Source organism: Sardina pilchardus, chromosome 10, assembly GCF_963854185.1.
Source record: "Sardina pilchardus chromosome 10, fSarPil1.1, whole genome shotgun sequence".
NCBI lineage: Eukaryota > Metazoa > Chordata > Actinopteri > Clupeiformes > Clupeidae > Sardina > Sardina pilchardus.
Window position 1 is genome coordinate 20,710,779 of NC_085003.1, and position 16,697 is coordinate 20,727,475.

At 43.3% G+C, this 16,697-nt stretch overlaps 1 protein-coding gene across 1 annotated transcript; it reads left to right on the forward strand.

Moving 5' to 3' along the window:
* Positions 1–1,702: 1,702 nt before the first annotated feature.
* Positions 1,703–12,510, forward strand: slc17a8 (solute carrier family 17 member 8). The gene is made up of 12 exons (XM_062546475.1): positions 1,703–1,808; positions 4,787–5,039; positions 5,428–5,546; positions 6,457–6,571; positions 7,367–7,454; positions 8,617–8,703; positions 9,315–9,451; positions 10,308–10,457; positions 10,821–10,953; positions 11,281–11,391; positions 11,861–11,988; positions 12,136–12,510. Exons 1-12 carry the CDS (start codon positions 1,708–1,710, stop codon positions 12,508–12,510), a joined length of 1,797 nt encoding a protein of 598 aa, XP_062402459.1. The 5' UTR covers positions 1,703–1,707.
* Positions 12,511–16,697: the final 4,187 nt, after the last annotated feature.

The following is a 16,697-nucleotide window of genomic DNA, read 5'->3' on the forward strand; positions in this document are numbered from 1 at the left end:
GACCCAAGGTAGGCTATACCTGCATACTACTCTACTCTATAGGCTACTAGTAAGACAATAAATAACTCTAGAACTAGGCTACCACACAACTGATGATGGAATTTGCTTTTGGTAGGCCTAGAGCAGATCCAATCTTTCAAACTAAATTAAAAAGTATAATGGAGGCCCTCGTTATTCTTGTCGCCATGAAATCTCTGACAATGCTCTGCTGTCCTACTTTGAATGCTAGTGGTCTTGTCAGGTTGGTAAAGGCTTAAAAAATCTTCAGAAATGCATTCTTTCCTCACCGGTAAATTAAATTAAAGTCCTAATCTGTTAAATCAGCCTGTCAATCTGTCATTGTATTGTGGCCTCCAGTTTTATGGGACAACCTTAACTTAATACATTTGTCCAGAAGAGTGTTACAACTCTGTTACAACAACTAGGCTTTATGTTAATGAAAAACAGTGAAAATGAATATACATGTTGTCAACGCAGATCTGCAAATCTCATAGGAGCCACCAGAGATATTTCGGGTTTGTGAGGACTTCGTTGTGTTTCATATGCCTTCAGAGCCCTGCTGGTGTATCCACTAGATGGCAGTCAAAGTTTGATAAGTAGCTCACAACTTCATTGACAAAAATGTATTGGCAGAATAAATAAGGTGACATTTATGGAATGAGATATCTTTTCTGTAGCAGACCACAGATTTTTACACCATGTATCACTGGCTCATACTTGGATTTGCACTCATGAGTAAATGTTAATTAATATTTCCTTATATTTTCACATGAATTATAAGATTCACAGTATGTTGAGCATTTTCTCTCAACTACTATACTAAGACAGCAAGAGTTGAATCTGCATGGCCAGGACAGCCTTAGATATGGAGCCTATAGAAGTAAATGTAAAAATATAGTAGAATATATGGACATAATTCTCCCAAAGGGTTATCACATGTAGCAAACCAAATGCCATAGAGCATATGTTTGAGCAGATATAGGATCAGCAACTGTGATTGTGTTAGCTCCCCATTCTGCTTTCAATATTTAATCTCCTCGCTCTCCTATTCTTCTGCATTGGTATCAGATAGGAGAGGCCATGGAAGGCGGGGTTTGGGGGGGTAGGTACCCAACATCCTCTCAAACTCTATTGTTAGCCAGAGAGGTGAGCATTTATGTAGTCCGTCACTCCAGCTACGGCAACAGGCGCAAACTGAGCAACATGTTGATCCAGTGAGAAGGTCTTCAGACATCTATCCTTTTCCTCCCTGTCTGTCTGTCTCTCTCTCTCTCTCTCTCTCTCTCTCTGTCTCTCTCTCTCTCCCTGTCTGTCTCTCCCTGTGTTTCTCCTCGCTACAGCCCTCATTGGACTTTCAGGATTTGGAATACAGTCATTCCGAGATTGGACTTAGACACCTGGACTATAAGGGACAGTTTGAGGTTTCACGTGCCAGTGCTACCTGAAGCTCCATCCTCCACTCTCTCTGTGGTGTGTCTCTACCCTCAGGGGAGCTGTGGGTTGGCACAGCCCGACTTTTCCGCATGGACACACCTGCCAGAGAGCCTGTCAAGACACCCACGTCCAGTACCGCAAGGATGTACCATCGCGGCCTTTAGAGGATATTACCGAGAGAGTCAGTCCGGTCTGGGTGTCCATTAGACACAAGGGAGCTGGAGACATTAAAGGGTTCTGCGTGAATAGAGGATAGACAAGAGAAGGAGCGAGATGCCTTTCGGAGGATTCGCAGGTCTGAAGGAGCGGGTGCTGAAGCCAGGGAAGGAGGAGGTGAAGAACACTGTTGGAGACTCGCTGGGGAACCTGCAGAAGTAAGTGTGTGTGTGTGTGTGTGTGTGTGTGTGTCTGTGTGTCTGTGTCTGTGTCTGAGAGTGTATGTTTGTGTTTGTGTGTGTGTGTGTAAGTGAGAGAGAGTTAGACAGAGAGATAGAAAGAGACAGAGAGAGAGTAAAAAGAGTGAGAAAATGTGTTTAGAAAGAAAGCTTTGTCAAAAAGCATGTAATACATGCAACAGCACAAAACACAGAGAGGAGATGCAAGGTTCTCTAATTCTATGAAATTCATGACGCTTTATTCGTAAAGTTTTGTAAATTGTTGAAATATTGTTGAGGAGATAAGGCCAATATCTCCTTTACACTGGTGAAAGTATAAAATGAATACCGACTGTTCATATATTAAATTCACATGGCTTTTATCTCAATATATTAATTACAAACACTTTATGACCATAACCACAATCATAAAAGAACTACAGTTCCAAAATCAGTGGCTGTTGTAGGCATGCTGAAGTCTATGCATAATGTGGGCAGGGGGATAGCACAGCACACATGCATTTTTAAGCCGTTATGATGGAGGGGGTTCATAAGATTGTGTTTGCCCAGAGCATCAACTCAGATAGCACCACCCTTGCATGATTTAGAACTACTGTATGTGAGATTCTCCTGTAAGTTGTGATAGTGCTGAGGAGCAGACTGTTCGTTACTCTCCTCTGGCGAGGTTAATACTGTATGTTTTTTTTCAGTTGTGTAAAACAATAAAGATGTGTCAAAAGTATGCCTATAATCCTCTTTAAGCAACAATCTGATACATAATTTCACAAGGGTACAACTAAAGTAATATGGAAATTGCATTTAATAAGTCGATTGCTGTCTTGTGTTGGAGATAAACGCTGATATCTCAGGTAATATCCGGTAGTGGTGTGAAATTGCTCCATGGGTGATTGAGAGGTCTTCCAAACACTCCCATATTATTTTGTTCATAGATAAAACACTTGCAGGTTCCCATCTGTGAAACTGAAAAGGAGAAAATATAAGAAGATAGACTATTCCTTTAAAGTGATAATTACCAAATGCTTACAATAATGTCATATGATGGATCCCCTCTGTTGTATGATGTGAAATACTTTTTTAAAAATCTAAATGAAGATATTTCTTCAAATTATGTATTTAACAATCACGTCAATAAAATGCCCTGGCCAAATGTAAAGATAGAGAGGCTGCAGAAGGAACAAGGGAAGAGAGGAACGTAATGCGTTTAGGGCGACCTGGTCCATTTCCAGAAGGTAACTCAGAATTTATGGTAACAACTTCCATTATTTAGAGACTTATTCATAATTGATTATAGTATTCAGACTTTAAAATGTGTTGTAATTTGTAACCAAGGTCTTAATGATAAATTCCATTCCACTGAGGAGACAAAAACAAACATTAATGGCACAAGTAATTCTTTCAGCTGCACACTTGAATGACATGCAATGCGACGTAAAGAAGGAAATCGAAAATAAAATTAATTTTGGATTTGGACACTTTTGACACTTTTCAGAATCCAGTGTTCTATCATTTTTGTTAAGCAATTACACAAAATGCCCGAGTAAATTATTATACAAATATATGCATTGCTATACAGTAGATGTAAAGAACTCGAGCTGTCACTCTTAGGGCATTACATAAGTAGTTTGATCCCGTTATGTCATTATTTGTAAATAATTAATGATAATTCATCACGTCATTACCGTACATTGTGTTATTCATACCTCAGTTAGAATTACAAAAGGAACATTAAACATTAAACATGGACATTAATCCTTTGAACAATCTGACAGGTGTCTATTAGACAGAGAGTCTTTTGAGCTGAGTGATATATAAGGTGTGCTTTATATGGTGTGAAGCATTTTACTAGTATGTGCGTTGTTCCTTTCACTGCTGTTTTTTCGAAGTTCTGAATATTAGTTAATGGTTCAGTTTTATTTTACAGTTATTTTAGTCTGTTTTTAATTTAAACCTTTTTACTGTTTGCTTCTTGATAAAGTTATAAATGAACCATTTCAACTCTGATTATGAACCAAGAGTGAGACTACAGTAAGTGCAGAGTGGCTATGAGCACCATTTTATGTTCCTGATCACAATCAACTGTTCTCATGGCATTGAACGCTATGGATTTGGTCTATTCTCACATAGGGTTCCCAATAACAGTGTGTAAGTGTAAGATTGTGGATAGCGAGGTACAATCATTTGTTGAGAAAGTAAAGATGCAGCTCAGCCTCTTTGTTCAATCAGTTTGGACTGTAACATTTCAACACAAATCCACTATTGTGTGTGTGATGGAGAGAGTGCACCAGGGAAAGTGCTTCACTCTGGCTTCATGAAAGAGCTGCCCTTTGACAGGGCCTCCATCAGCTCCCCTGCTCCCCCTCAGCCATCTCTACTGAGGGGAACTGAGGGAGTGTGTGAGTGAGGGAGATCAGACGAAAGCCATTCCCGTGTGTAGCGTCAGGCGATGAGAGTGGTAGTGGAACAGGTGTGAGGATGCGGGCAGGTGGATGGAGGTGGAGGGGCGACTCAGAGACGTGCCGTGACCCTCACAGGACACACTTGTCATGATAGAGTCTCCTGGTCTCTCTGGACACTCCAGAACTCCCTCTGTATTGTGACGAGAGAGTCAGGAGAGTGCATTACTCTTCTATGTTTACAACTCCAGACTAGTGCCTTGAAGAAAGGCAAGAATTACACTGTTTTTACATTCACTGCTGTTCACTGCATGTCCTGGCACAATGGCATCACACATTTTATTGAGATCAGGTATATGTTAAATATGTTCCAGGATACTTCAGTTAATAGTGTCAGCTTAATAATCTTACTGTCATAACAAAATGAAATAACATGTCTGTAGTTGAAGTTATGACGTATGATCAATATTCATACTTTAAAATGACTCAACATGACTAGCAGTGTTACAATGCCCTGATATCTCACACAGGATATATAACCTAATTGATTACTGTGCATCACAGGAAGATCGATGGGAGTAACGTGGACGAGGACCTGGTGGAGCTGACGGAGGACGGGCGGCCGGTGTCCATGCCCAAGCGTAGCGCCCCGCTGCTGGACTGCAGCTGCTGCGGACTGCCCAAGCGCTACATCATCGCCATGCTCAGCGGCCTCGGCTTCTGCATCTCCTTCGGCATCCGCTGCAACCTGGGCGTGGCCATCGTGGAGATGGTCAACAACAACACCGTCTACATCAACGGCACAGCTGTCATGCAGGTCACGATCTGACGAGCACCATATCAAAATAGTCAATATTCAAAATAGAGTTTCAACTCAGGCCCTATAGGTCTAAAGTCGAACTAAAGCTTGTTTAATAACTGCAAAATCTATTTGCAAATTTAATATCATGATTAAGATCCTATGCACTGTGATGAGTTGGCTAAAAACTGTCGATGCCGTAAGTTCATGTATAAGAACTTTGCTCATACACCGACTTTGCACTTTGCACAGCATTTAAATTAGGGCCTGAAAGGTTGACAATGATGAAAAACAGGACATGGTTTCAAAATGCACCAAAGAACATCATGACTTTCTAACTCCTCAAAGTGGGGTCTATCTATGTGTTTTCCTCTCCATCTATGTAACTTCTCCATTTGTTTCCCAGCCAGCACAGTTTAACTGGGACCCTGAGATAGTGGGTCTGATCCACGGATCTTTCTTCTGGGGTTACATCGTCACACAGATCCCTGGTGGCTTCATAGCCAACAAGCTGGCTGCCGACAGGTGAGAGATCACTGCATGGTGTGCCACTATTCTGTATATCCTAATGATCCAAACACACTGACACAACAGCAGAGTTTAAGCACCACAAAGATGCATCCTCAGAATAGCAGTGGAATAGCTGCTTGCTCTGAGAGGGTTAATGTTGAGCAGTGTGCAGGTGAGGGGAACTGATGGAGAGATAGCGTCTGTGTAATAAAAGCTTCACAGGAGAGGAGGACACGTCATTGACAGAGTTAATAATGAAAGATCCTTCCTCTGATTTCTTCCCGAAACACCAGCCACGGCAATATTACAAGTCTCACTTACACCCTGTTTTGGAAAAAAAAAATGAGAGAGAAAGAGAGAGAGAGAGAGAGAGCGCAAGAGAGCAGCGGAGCGATAGATAGAGTGTGTGAGGCGATAAAGAGATCTCATCAGGCGAGACCACCGGTGACTCAGGTTCGAGGCCGCTCTGGGCCGCAGTGTTAGCCGTGCAGGAGTCAAATGTCCAATCAAGCTGACAGTGGGAGAATGGGACAGGACGCCAAAGAACAGGATATGAGTGAGAGACGGCGAGGCACAGTCATCTACCAGAAGCTGACAACTGCTTCTCTGTTTGGTTTTAATTTGGTTTTAATGTGCCAGACATGCAGCGAGAGACTGCAGCGTCTAGTGGAACCCCACCCTCTGCTGTCACTCACAATGAGGCTGTCATATGGAAACAAGCGCATATTGAAGATCACAATCAGAAAACCCCACAAACAACCAAAAATAAATGTGTAGCGTACAATAAGGGAACTGATTCATGTGGAAGAAACAAACCAGTCTTTCTTCAGTTTATTCCACTGTAATGATTGTGTAGGGTAATGAGAACACTATAACACTATGGTAGCCTATACAGTATTTTGACCTCTCAACACATCCTCTGTAGGGTGTTTGGGGCAGCCATCGTCCTGACCTCCATACTCAACATGTTCATCCCGTCCGCTGCCAGGGTGCATTATGGCTGCGTCATGTTCGTCCGCATCCTGCAGGGTTTGGTGGAGGTGAGGACACACAACATAAGCACTAGGAGCATACTAATTCATTAGTGCTATTTCCTTACAGATTATTGTTATTCAAGCTTGTAAATTCTGGATTTCCTTGCATGTACATCATACGCCATGACCTTGATAATTATAATCTCTAAATCTATATTAGTAAATAGATTATGATGTATGGATATTTTAATCTGCAATACCATTGTAATTGATCATAGCACCAGATCAGTTACATTGACTGAGAAATGGTGTGTGTGCAGTATTTCACATCTTGTATGTATTAGTGGTGCTCTGGTGCTTCAGACAAACAAAGTGTCCTGGCGACTTAGTGTAAGCCCAGCGTTGCTGCCAGAGTCACATGTATTTTAGATGAGCGGGTGGTGTCAGTGAACACAAACATGTGCTGTGAGCTAGAGAGCTTTGCCATCAGTCAATACAGACTAATGTGTATGCAAATTTCTTATAAACACTGTACTTTCAACATTTCCTTTCAAGATAGTTCTATAATCTAAATAGTTATTTCCCATATTTTAGTGAATCTCCTCCCCTCTGACTTACATCATGAAGACATCATTTTATTTGAAAACTCTTACGATGAACTGATAAATAATTTGAGGCTTGATAAATAATACAAATAAATTATACATTTGTTCTGATTAAAAGCTCTGACAATTGTGACATGTTCATTACTAAATGTACAGTATACAGTATGTAGAATGACCCTCCCAGCAGGGCTAATTTGCTACATACTCAGGTAGCACAGAGCCTTGACCTCTGACCCTGCTCACATTGCTGTCACAGGGTGTCACTTACCCAGCATGCCATGGGTTGTGGGCCAAATGGGCTCCCCCGTTGGAGAGAAGTCGTTTGGCCACCACGTCATTCTGTGGTGAGTTGGAATCTTTGTCTTTACATGAGTGGAGCATATCGACAAGTTACGAATAAGCAGAAAGCATTTGAAAACAATCATGTTTGTAATATGAATTCTGTGCAGGGAACTCAACTTAGCATTTTCTACATGAGGTATTTCATTGCCATATCAAAATTAAATGGAAAATAACAATGTTTTGAGCTTTGGCCTAGCAATATATAAATAAGCAATTATGACTTCAGCCTCCAGAAAATGCATTCATTCTGTGAAGGCCCTTTTCCCAACTGTTTATCCCCACTAGGTCACGTGATTGTCCAGTGTGCTCACGAGGAGCTTGTAGGTTCATGAGATGTGCTCCAGGGCCACCTGATCCCAGCTCTCCCTCCCAGCTGAGCTGTCCTGGTGTAAACCCGCCCAGCAGGCTGGCGGTGTGTTTTGTGTTGCAGATGACTGTCTGTCATCCAGCTCCCCCTCTCCACTTACCGCCACCGCCGCCGCCCCGTAACACCCAGCCCCTCAATAAACTGCTGCCATGGCAACCCACGCTTTTCAAAACCCTCTTGACATGGCGTCTGAATGGAGAAGGCCACACAACGATTCGCCCGCTCCTGTGGAAAAGGCGCTCGCATATTCAGCCAAATGAAGTGTCACTCTCAAGAGCACACTCGTGCTGCCTCCCAACTCCAAACACACAGGCGTATGTGTATGGATGTGTGTGCGTGTATGAATGTGTGTGTGCATGGACATGTGTGTGTGTGTGTGTGTGTGTGTGTGTGTGTGTGCACACCAAGTAATGAAATATACATTACAACAGCTTTTCATTAAAAGCTCATTTCCCTCACAAACACTCACGGTGGGGTGCAGGTGACGCCACCCTCATGGGTGCTCCATCTCTGGAATCAGCCCAGCCAACCGGCTGCTCTCTCACAAACCGCCATGTCGCCGTGCCCAACCGCATCTCCATTTTACGCACTCGCCTCCTGATTAGCGTCTAAACATGCACATAACATAGCCGCAGACTCTGTCATCTGTCATCAGTGACCACCTGCCAGTCTTTCCCAGTCGTTCCTCCCCTCGCTGATGACTGCGTGGCTGATGTGTTGTGCCGTGCTGATTGACTGACAGGCCCGTGTGTGTGTGTGTGTGTGTGTGTGTGTGTGTGTGTGTGTGTGTGTGTTAGGGTCCTACGCGGGCGCAGTGATTGCCATGCCTCTGGCGGGAGTGCTGGTGCAGTACGTGGGGTGGCCCTCGGTGTTCTACATATACGGTGAGAGACACGAGACAAGAAACACACACACACACACACACACACACAATAGTTCAGTTACAGTGACAGTGAACAGTGCAGACACACAACACATACACAGAGACGATTCATGCCTCGGCCTGCTCTTGAGGACATTTTTACAGCACTGAACACTACATTGAATTGGTTGATTTAGATTTAAACTGCAGGTGCAGCTGTGACAACATTGCGCTGAACTTCTTATCTTCCTCTTCCACATCATACCTGATTTAATCAGAAGATTAATTGACTCAAATGAGCTTTTTCCTGCCTGCTCTCCCGCCTCATTCATCTTTCAGAACATTTACAAAATGAAACATCAGATAAAGTGCAGGGCAGATCCAAAGCACTTTTAATTTTCTCCCTGTATCTCTTCACTGAATTTCATACTTTTAGAAGAGTCCATATTTCATGCCTTTGATACATCACAAGGGTAAAAGGGAGAATGATGCATGTTATTACTATGTGTTACAATGTAATTACCACGTATTACAGGCAGCATCCTTATGCTTTGGACCCACGTGCAACACCCAGCATGACAGTGTAATGTGTGTGTGTGTGTCTGTGTGTGTGTGTGTGTGTGCACTGCTCAGGTGTCTTTGGGATGCTGTGGTACATCTTCTGGCTGCTGTTGGCCTACACCAGTCCAGCGATCCACCCCACCATCAGTGAAGAGGAGAAGCTATTCATCGAGACCAGCATCGGGAACAATATGCCCAGTACCACTCAGGTGAGGCCCCCACAGCACAGCTCAGCTCAGCTCAGCACAGCACAGCACAGCACAGCACAGCACAGCACAGCACAGCACAGCACAGCACAGCACAGCTCAGCACAGCACAGCACAGCACAGCACAGCACAGCACAGCACAGCACAGCTCAGCACAGCACAGCACAGCACAGCACAGCACAGCACAGCACTAAAATAATTTATAAGTAATGAAATTCCTTGTGCGCAAGTGTCCATTCAACTACAGAAATAAATTAAAAAGAAAAATAAATAAATAGACACTATAGAAAAAATAATAACAAAAGAGGGGTTGGGGAGCACTTCAGAGACACTCCCATAGTGATAACCCAAGCCCACTTGATTCCTAGTGAAACCCAGTAAATCAATTCTGTAAGTGTGGCTTAACAATTTAGGTGCCTAATGAATTGATTCTGTGAACATGACTCCGCCCCCTTCACTCTGGCATGGTTAGAACATGGATGCTTGTCTTTGTTTTCTGCCAGAAATTCAAGAGTCCCTGGCGCAGGTTCTTCACCTCCATGCCTGTGTGTACATGTATAACTCTAAAGCCCGGCGCCCACCAGAAGCGGCGTTCAGCGGTGTTGGGCGGTCTGGGCTTGCCACGCAGGATTTTAGAATAGTTTTCTATCTCTGTGCGGCTGCTGCGCGGCAGACATTTCCAGTGGGCGTTGCTCCATTGAAAACAATGAAATTCTATTTTTTTTCGTGGTGCGGCGCGGCGCGTACGCTTCTGGTGGGCGTTGGCCTCTCCCTGGCGCAGGTTCTTCACATCCATGCCTGTGTGTACATGTATAACTCTAACTGTGTGTGTGTGTGTGTGTGTGTGTGTGTGTTGTAGAAGTTCAAGACTCCCTGGCGCAGGTTCTTCACTTCCATGCCCGTGTACGCCATCATCGTGGCCAACTTCTGCCGCAGCTGGACCTTCTACCTGCTGCTCATCAGCCAGCCGGCCTACTTCGAGGAGGTCTTCGGCTTCCCCATCAGCAAGGTGCATGATATGTGTCACACTGCAACATGTCAAGCCATGTCATCTCAAATTGACTTTGACCGTCATTTCCCCGACTATTATAGCCGCGGCTTATACATTGATTTTGCAATCAATGTATATCTTCCGCTATGAGGTTAATACAGGGGGGCAGTTAATATGGTGTTCATATAGGTTTGTTTCTTTTAACTAGCATAAAACACTGTCCTGCGGCTTATGCACAATGCGGCTTATATGCGGATAATTACTGTAGTAATTATGGGTAGCCATGTATATAACAGTAGATAGCATTTGTGGGGTGATACATTTAATGAGTTGAGTACTAACATTTTGACTCTCAATGACTTGGCTGTGCGTCTCCCTCAGGTGGGGCTTCTCTCAGCGGTGCCCCACATGGTGATGACCATCGTGGTGCCCATTGGAGGTCAGCTGGCAGACTTCCTCCGCACCCATAAGATCCTGTCCACAACCGCCGTCCGTAAGATCATGAACTGTGGAGGTGAGTGAAGCAAACAACACTGTGGATGGATTCCCCAGTGATGATGTGTGCAGTTTCAGATCCGCAGAGTAACACAGTGAAACAGTGACACCTTTTTTCACAGAAGCTTTCTGACAGACAGTCCCATAGTAACTTGTGACTGCTGCTGTCCCCAATGAATGTATCACATATGCATGTTGGTGAAATTATTTAATTGAATTTTGTGTTTATTATTGGACTGCCTCTCGATATATAGTACTATTAGTCCCTTCGATTAGAAGTCCAAATGTAATTGCTTGACATATTAACTATCCCATGGACGTTGAGGTGTTGCTCTTGTGGTTGCAGGCTTTGGGATGGAAGCCACCCTGCTGCTGGTGGTGGGCTTCTCCCACACGCGAGGAGTGGCCATCTCCTTCCTGGTGCTGGCCGTGGGGTTCAGTGGGTTCGCCATCTCAGGTAGGACGGGCTCTCATCAGGCTGTCCAGGGACTAACACCGGATATAGTGCGCTGGAGCTTGAAAGGCTTTTCTTGTATGCTTCCTTTGTGTGAGAGAGCAATTTGTCTCTGAGAATGGTGCTGATATAAGTGCTGATTCATGTTAATGATCTAAATGTAAATGTGGCCTTTATGGTTCTATTATCATCATCTGGTGGAGTGTTACATGAAGTAGCTATGGATGATGTGTGGGCCTGCATTTGCACTGAGGTGATTTGTCAGAATAAATCCTCATGGTCATAGCACCCAGTAGGTTTAAACAGATTTATTTTACCCCTCGAAAAACAGTAAACTGTTTCTGTGCTCTAACTCTCAGTCACCCTTTACGCAGTAAACATTGTATTTCATGAGAATGTAGATGTCTGTGTCTCTCTCTCCACAGAAGAATTGGTATGAACTTGTCTTTCTCCACATGTTTGTGCCCATCAGGCTTTAATGTGAATCACTTGGACATTGCCCCTCGCTACGCCAGTATCCTCATGGGCATCTCAAATGGTGTGGGCACCTTGTCAGGAATGGTGTGTCCACTCATTGTAGGAGCGCTGACCAAGAACAAGGTGAAGTTTCTTTTTACAACTGTGTGCGTGTGTGTGTGTGTGTGTGTGTGTGTGTGTGTGTGTGTGTATTTATCGCCCAAAATACGCCATGAATGATGTATTCTTTGATTGACTGATTATGATACGATCTCATTGGCTTTGTTGCAGACGCGTCTGGAGTGGCAGAACGTGTTTGTCATCGCGTCCATGGTGCACTACACCGGCGTCATCTTCTACGCCATCTTCGCCTCGGGGGAGAAGCAGGAGTGGGCCGACCCCGAGAGCACCAGCGAGGACAAGTGCGGCATCCTCGGCGAGGACGAGCTCGCCGACGACGGCGAAACAGATTGCGAAAGCTCCCTGGCGGCCTCGGCCAGGAAGAAGACCTACGGTGCCGTGACGACGGACCACGAGTCGGGACGTAAGCAAGGCTGGAAGAAGAAACGAGGGGTGACCACGCAGGAAGAGGAGGAGGAGGACGAGGAGGACGAGGAGGGCCAGTACCACTACGAGAACGGGAACTTTCAGGAACAATATCAGTGACACTGAGAGAGGATAGTCCACTGGATTATCAAGCATTCACTCAGAAGAGTGGCATCGTTCATCAGTAGACCCATCTCACCAAGATGAGTGATTTAAGAAAGGACAATTTTGCTGCTTTAATGAATTGACTCATTTACATATTTATGGCTGAATTTGACTATGTTTTGCTCCAAACACAAACAAACCCAATTCATTTTGTAGGCACCCTGAACACTGGGACTGTCTTTTCCTGTAAATTAGCATGTTGATTCCTGTGACCAAACACGGTGCCAGATATGGTAAAGTCGGCTGACTTTTGAAAGTCATGAAGTTTTGGCTACAGTTCTTGCTTTGCACAAGACTTTGAATCAAGCAACTGGTGAATGAGAGTCAATGATGTACAGTTTGCTGAATAATGTCTCCTCACGGCACATTACACACTACAGAATCCTCCTTATGTGACATTGTGACCAGTCACGTTTAAATTGCAAATGCAGTAGATTTGACTTAGCAGTCGATTGTTGAATTGTGATGTGTTGATTTTTCCGTACCTCAGAAAGAGTTATTTGTTTGTTTACTCTGTAGAATTAATTGAAGTAGTTGTACATACCTTCTGATTCAATGTTTCAATTCAGATTCAACCATTCAATCCTGAATCATGAATCATGAATCCCTTTTATACATCACTCATATTAAACTCCCTTATATAAAAAATTATATGGCAGAAAGAAGAGGTATAGCTTTTCTCTGAGACTTGTAGTGGCTAGGAGAATCCAAACTATATTATTATGGCATAAAGCATGTCAGTTCAGTATTCTCTGAGATTGTAGGATAGAGTTAGCAAACTGTAAGGGTATGTCTTGGTGCCCACAAAGCAGATGCACTTTCTGTTTCAAGTTAACATCATTAATTTGGCCTCCTTTGTGAAAAGAGATGCTGTGCTATACAGTACATGCATTTGAATAGACATTAAGTGGGTAGAGTTCAGTAGACTGGCATGTGTGTTTTTGCTGAGGTAAAGGATGTTATACTCTCTTTGGGTAGAAGCATTCACCTTTTCATTAACTCTCACCTCAGCACACTGTGTAGTGTAGTACGACATTTATTGCACAGAGGTACATTATTGAGGAAACCATGCTCAGATTCATTAAATATTTATAAAATACTGCCTTGCAGCCTGAAAGGCATGAAATACTCCTGACAATAAAAGCAGCAGATTCACTTGAATATGGACTAGCTGACCCTTAAGGCCACAAACAGTGTGGAAGTCAGAGGGTTATTTCGTTTTCATTTTTTCTATTTTCCTGTTCAAAAGAATTAGTCCCCTGTTATCATAACAACCATGTTTCACCATCCCCAGCCCTCTTTGGTTGAATCCTTCTTGATTCTGTATATGAAACGCAGTAGTGAGAATAGTGTACATTTAGTGCTGAATGTTTTGTGTCAGCTATGCAATACAAGCCATTTAGATGGTGGATGTGTGAACATGCCCAAAAGCACTGTATGTCTCCGCTATACAGAAAGCCCCTGGTTGTACCGAACCCGCCCGTTTCTCTGCCTTGTTAGCTTTACGTGTGCTGTGGTGGACCTCCTGTACAGTACGTCTCTGTTCTGCACCCACACATCACACCCCATTGGCTCATCAGGAGCAACCAATCATACTCTTGTATAGGCTACTTATGGTGCTGTGACAGAGACATGTAAGACAGGATATTTAGCTTTATCACTCAATGTGGAGGCCTGCCCACTGTTTTGAATGTTTGACTATTTATTTAATTGTACTGTTTACATGACTGAAGAATGAGTAAAAAGTGGTCATCAGACCATACTGTGCAATTATTCCCTCATCACGTTTGAGAACCTTTTTTTACTTGTGAAGAGATAAAAGACAGTTTACTATAATGATGGTACTCCAGATATACTTTCATTTATGAGGTTAAAGTTCTGAACCTGAATTGCAGGGAAATAAAGGAAAAACACCTAAACATGTGCAATGATCAATCAAATTGATATAGTAGTTTGGTTCAGGTGAAACAGAAAGACAATAAAATGCAGAGAACACAATGGACACAGCTATGTCTTAGAACATCTCCCTGACTCATGGCACAGTAATGAGGTATGCTGCAGGCATGACCATAGCACCAGTAGCTTCTTATCACTCGAGCTTATCAGCTAAACTGGGATGTGTTTCAAACAACACATTACACAGTATTTACGTTACAAGGTTCAAAAGAGCCCACTTAGTCATTGTTAAGATTGCTAAGGACTCGGTTCTCTCTGCTTTCCATCACTTCTGAGTAAACATCCTTCCGACTTATCACACTCTTAGGAAACATACACAATAGCCACAGTAATTATTTTATACAAGAAGATAAATTCTCAAATTAGAGTGCTTTGCTTTCTCTTTCAGTTTCATGCTGTATCACTGACAGTGTAGGCTACCATTCGTCTGATTCTTTTCTGTAGTGTAGACACTAAACTAAACTGTATTGAAATGCATTCTTTGAAAGATATGCAGTACGAGCTAGAATCCAACTGCTATTTACACTTTAGTTCTGTATATAGTCGCTGAGTGTTTTACTTTATCTGCTTTTATGCGAGTCCTTCTGTAGATAAATCTCAGGAAGGTTCAAGGTCATGGACTTTGTTATAGCACACATTTTCAGTAATTTATTTTGTTACTGACCTTGGAAACTTTTATTTGAAAAGGTGGTTAACCAACCTCTCTTCAGCTGTTTGATTGTCTTCTCTATCTCTATCTCTATCTCTATGTCTCGTCAAATTTTATGGTTTGGCAATGGCAACAGAACAGTAGACACTGTAGATTGCTACAGCTGATTTTGAAGATATCACCAGATATTCAAGGTTTTGTGAACTATTTTCATGACGCAGTGACATTTTTTAACACGGGCGATGGATGGGCAGTCCCGTCTAGATCCAAGTTAGAAAATGGTTTTAGCACAACTGTTTTTTAAAAATGAAAAGACAAATAGAAAAGTTTGGCCTGTTTTTCGAGGAATGGATTTCTGTAGTTAGGGAGTAATGAATTCTGAACATGTCTTTAGACTGACGGATTCCTCTGGCCCAGTGTGATCTCTCTCACTGACCAGAGACTCCCGACATTTTTGGAAAAGGATCCAGGGACGTGTCCTTCTCACAAGGCCATCCCGGCACCCCCGCCACTGAGCGACGTGTACGCAAACAGCCAGCAGCCAATGGCAAAGGTTCTGTTTATTTCGGGTGCCGTCTGTTGACACAGAAGGGCCTCTGTGGATGGAGCAAGAGCCAGTCAATGATTAAGAGGTTGTTTTTAGACATATGCAGAGCTATGCTGCATCACAGCGGGCCCCATCCCTAATCCCATAAACCACAGCATGGCTGATCAGAGCTGGAGTGGGGAGTGAAGAGGGACCCTTCACATGTCACGTGCCCAATGCGGAGAAATGACCAGAGGCAAACTCCATTCACAGTGATAAGAGGCTCCAAACAGTTCACAAGGGAGCTTTAATGAGGCTCCAGAGAGCAGAGGAGCTGAGGGTGCACTTTTTTTTTGTTTCCCTGTAGCATGAAGAGCTTCTTTCTCAGGGCAAACTAAAAGTGTACGACAGTTTGCCAAGGTACACTAGCAGCAATCACCCTTGCCCAGTTAGGTGGGCACATTGATGTCTGCATGCAACCAATGAAATCAGCAGAGGTTTAGTTCAGTTTGCGCCGCACGTCCTATTGATTTGTTTTTTTCAGCATCTGTGCGTAAGGTAAGAATGTGAGTCGTGCATGTCCAAGGCACTCTAACTAGCCTCCACCTGTCCTACATCGCAGACACCATGCGCTGAACTTGGTGCTGGCAAGAGATATCACACAGCAAACAGTGTGCAGTTTGGATCAAAGTGAGTTTACGCTGTGGCAGTACACTATTACCTGTGTGCTGATTGGTACTTGATTTCTTTTCATTTATCGCAAGTCAAGGTCCACAGCAAAGGGTGAAATCATAACACTAGAATACTACAGTGATGGACCATCACATGAGCATCATATAAAGCATGTGCAAAATCAGATTATTAAACAAACAAGACTCCAGTTTATGTGTGAATTGATGTGTTTATTTTGATATGATGTGTATAAGAGTGTAGGCGTGGGATGGTTCTTATCAGGCCTCCAGGGAATAATTAGGGCCTCCCTCTTTCCCAAAATCTTTTTTTTTTTTGGGG

Bases quoted from the DNA above. Each gene is read 5' to 3' on its own strand.
- slc17a8 (XM_062546475.1), top strand. From the start codon at position 1,708: ATGCCTTTCGGAGGATTCGCAGGTCTGAAGGAGCGGGTGCTGAAGCCA. The intron at 10,458-10,820 runs GTGCATGATATG...CGTCTCCCTCAG, and splicing joins TCGGCTTCCCCATCAGCAAG to GTGGGGCTTCTCTCAGCGGT. The intron at 11,989-12,135 runs GTGAAGTTTCTT...GCTTTGTTGCAG, and splicing joins GAGCGCTGACCAAGAACAAG to ACGCGTCTGGAGTGGCAGAA.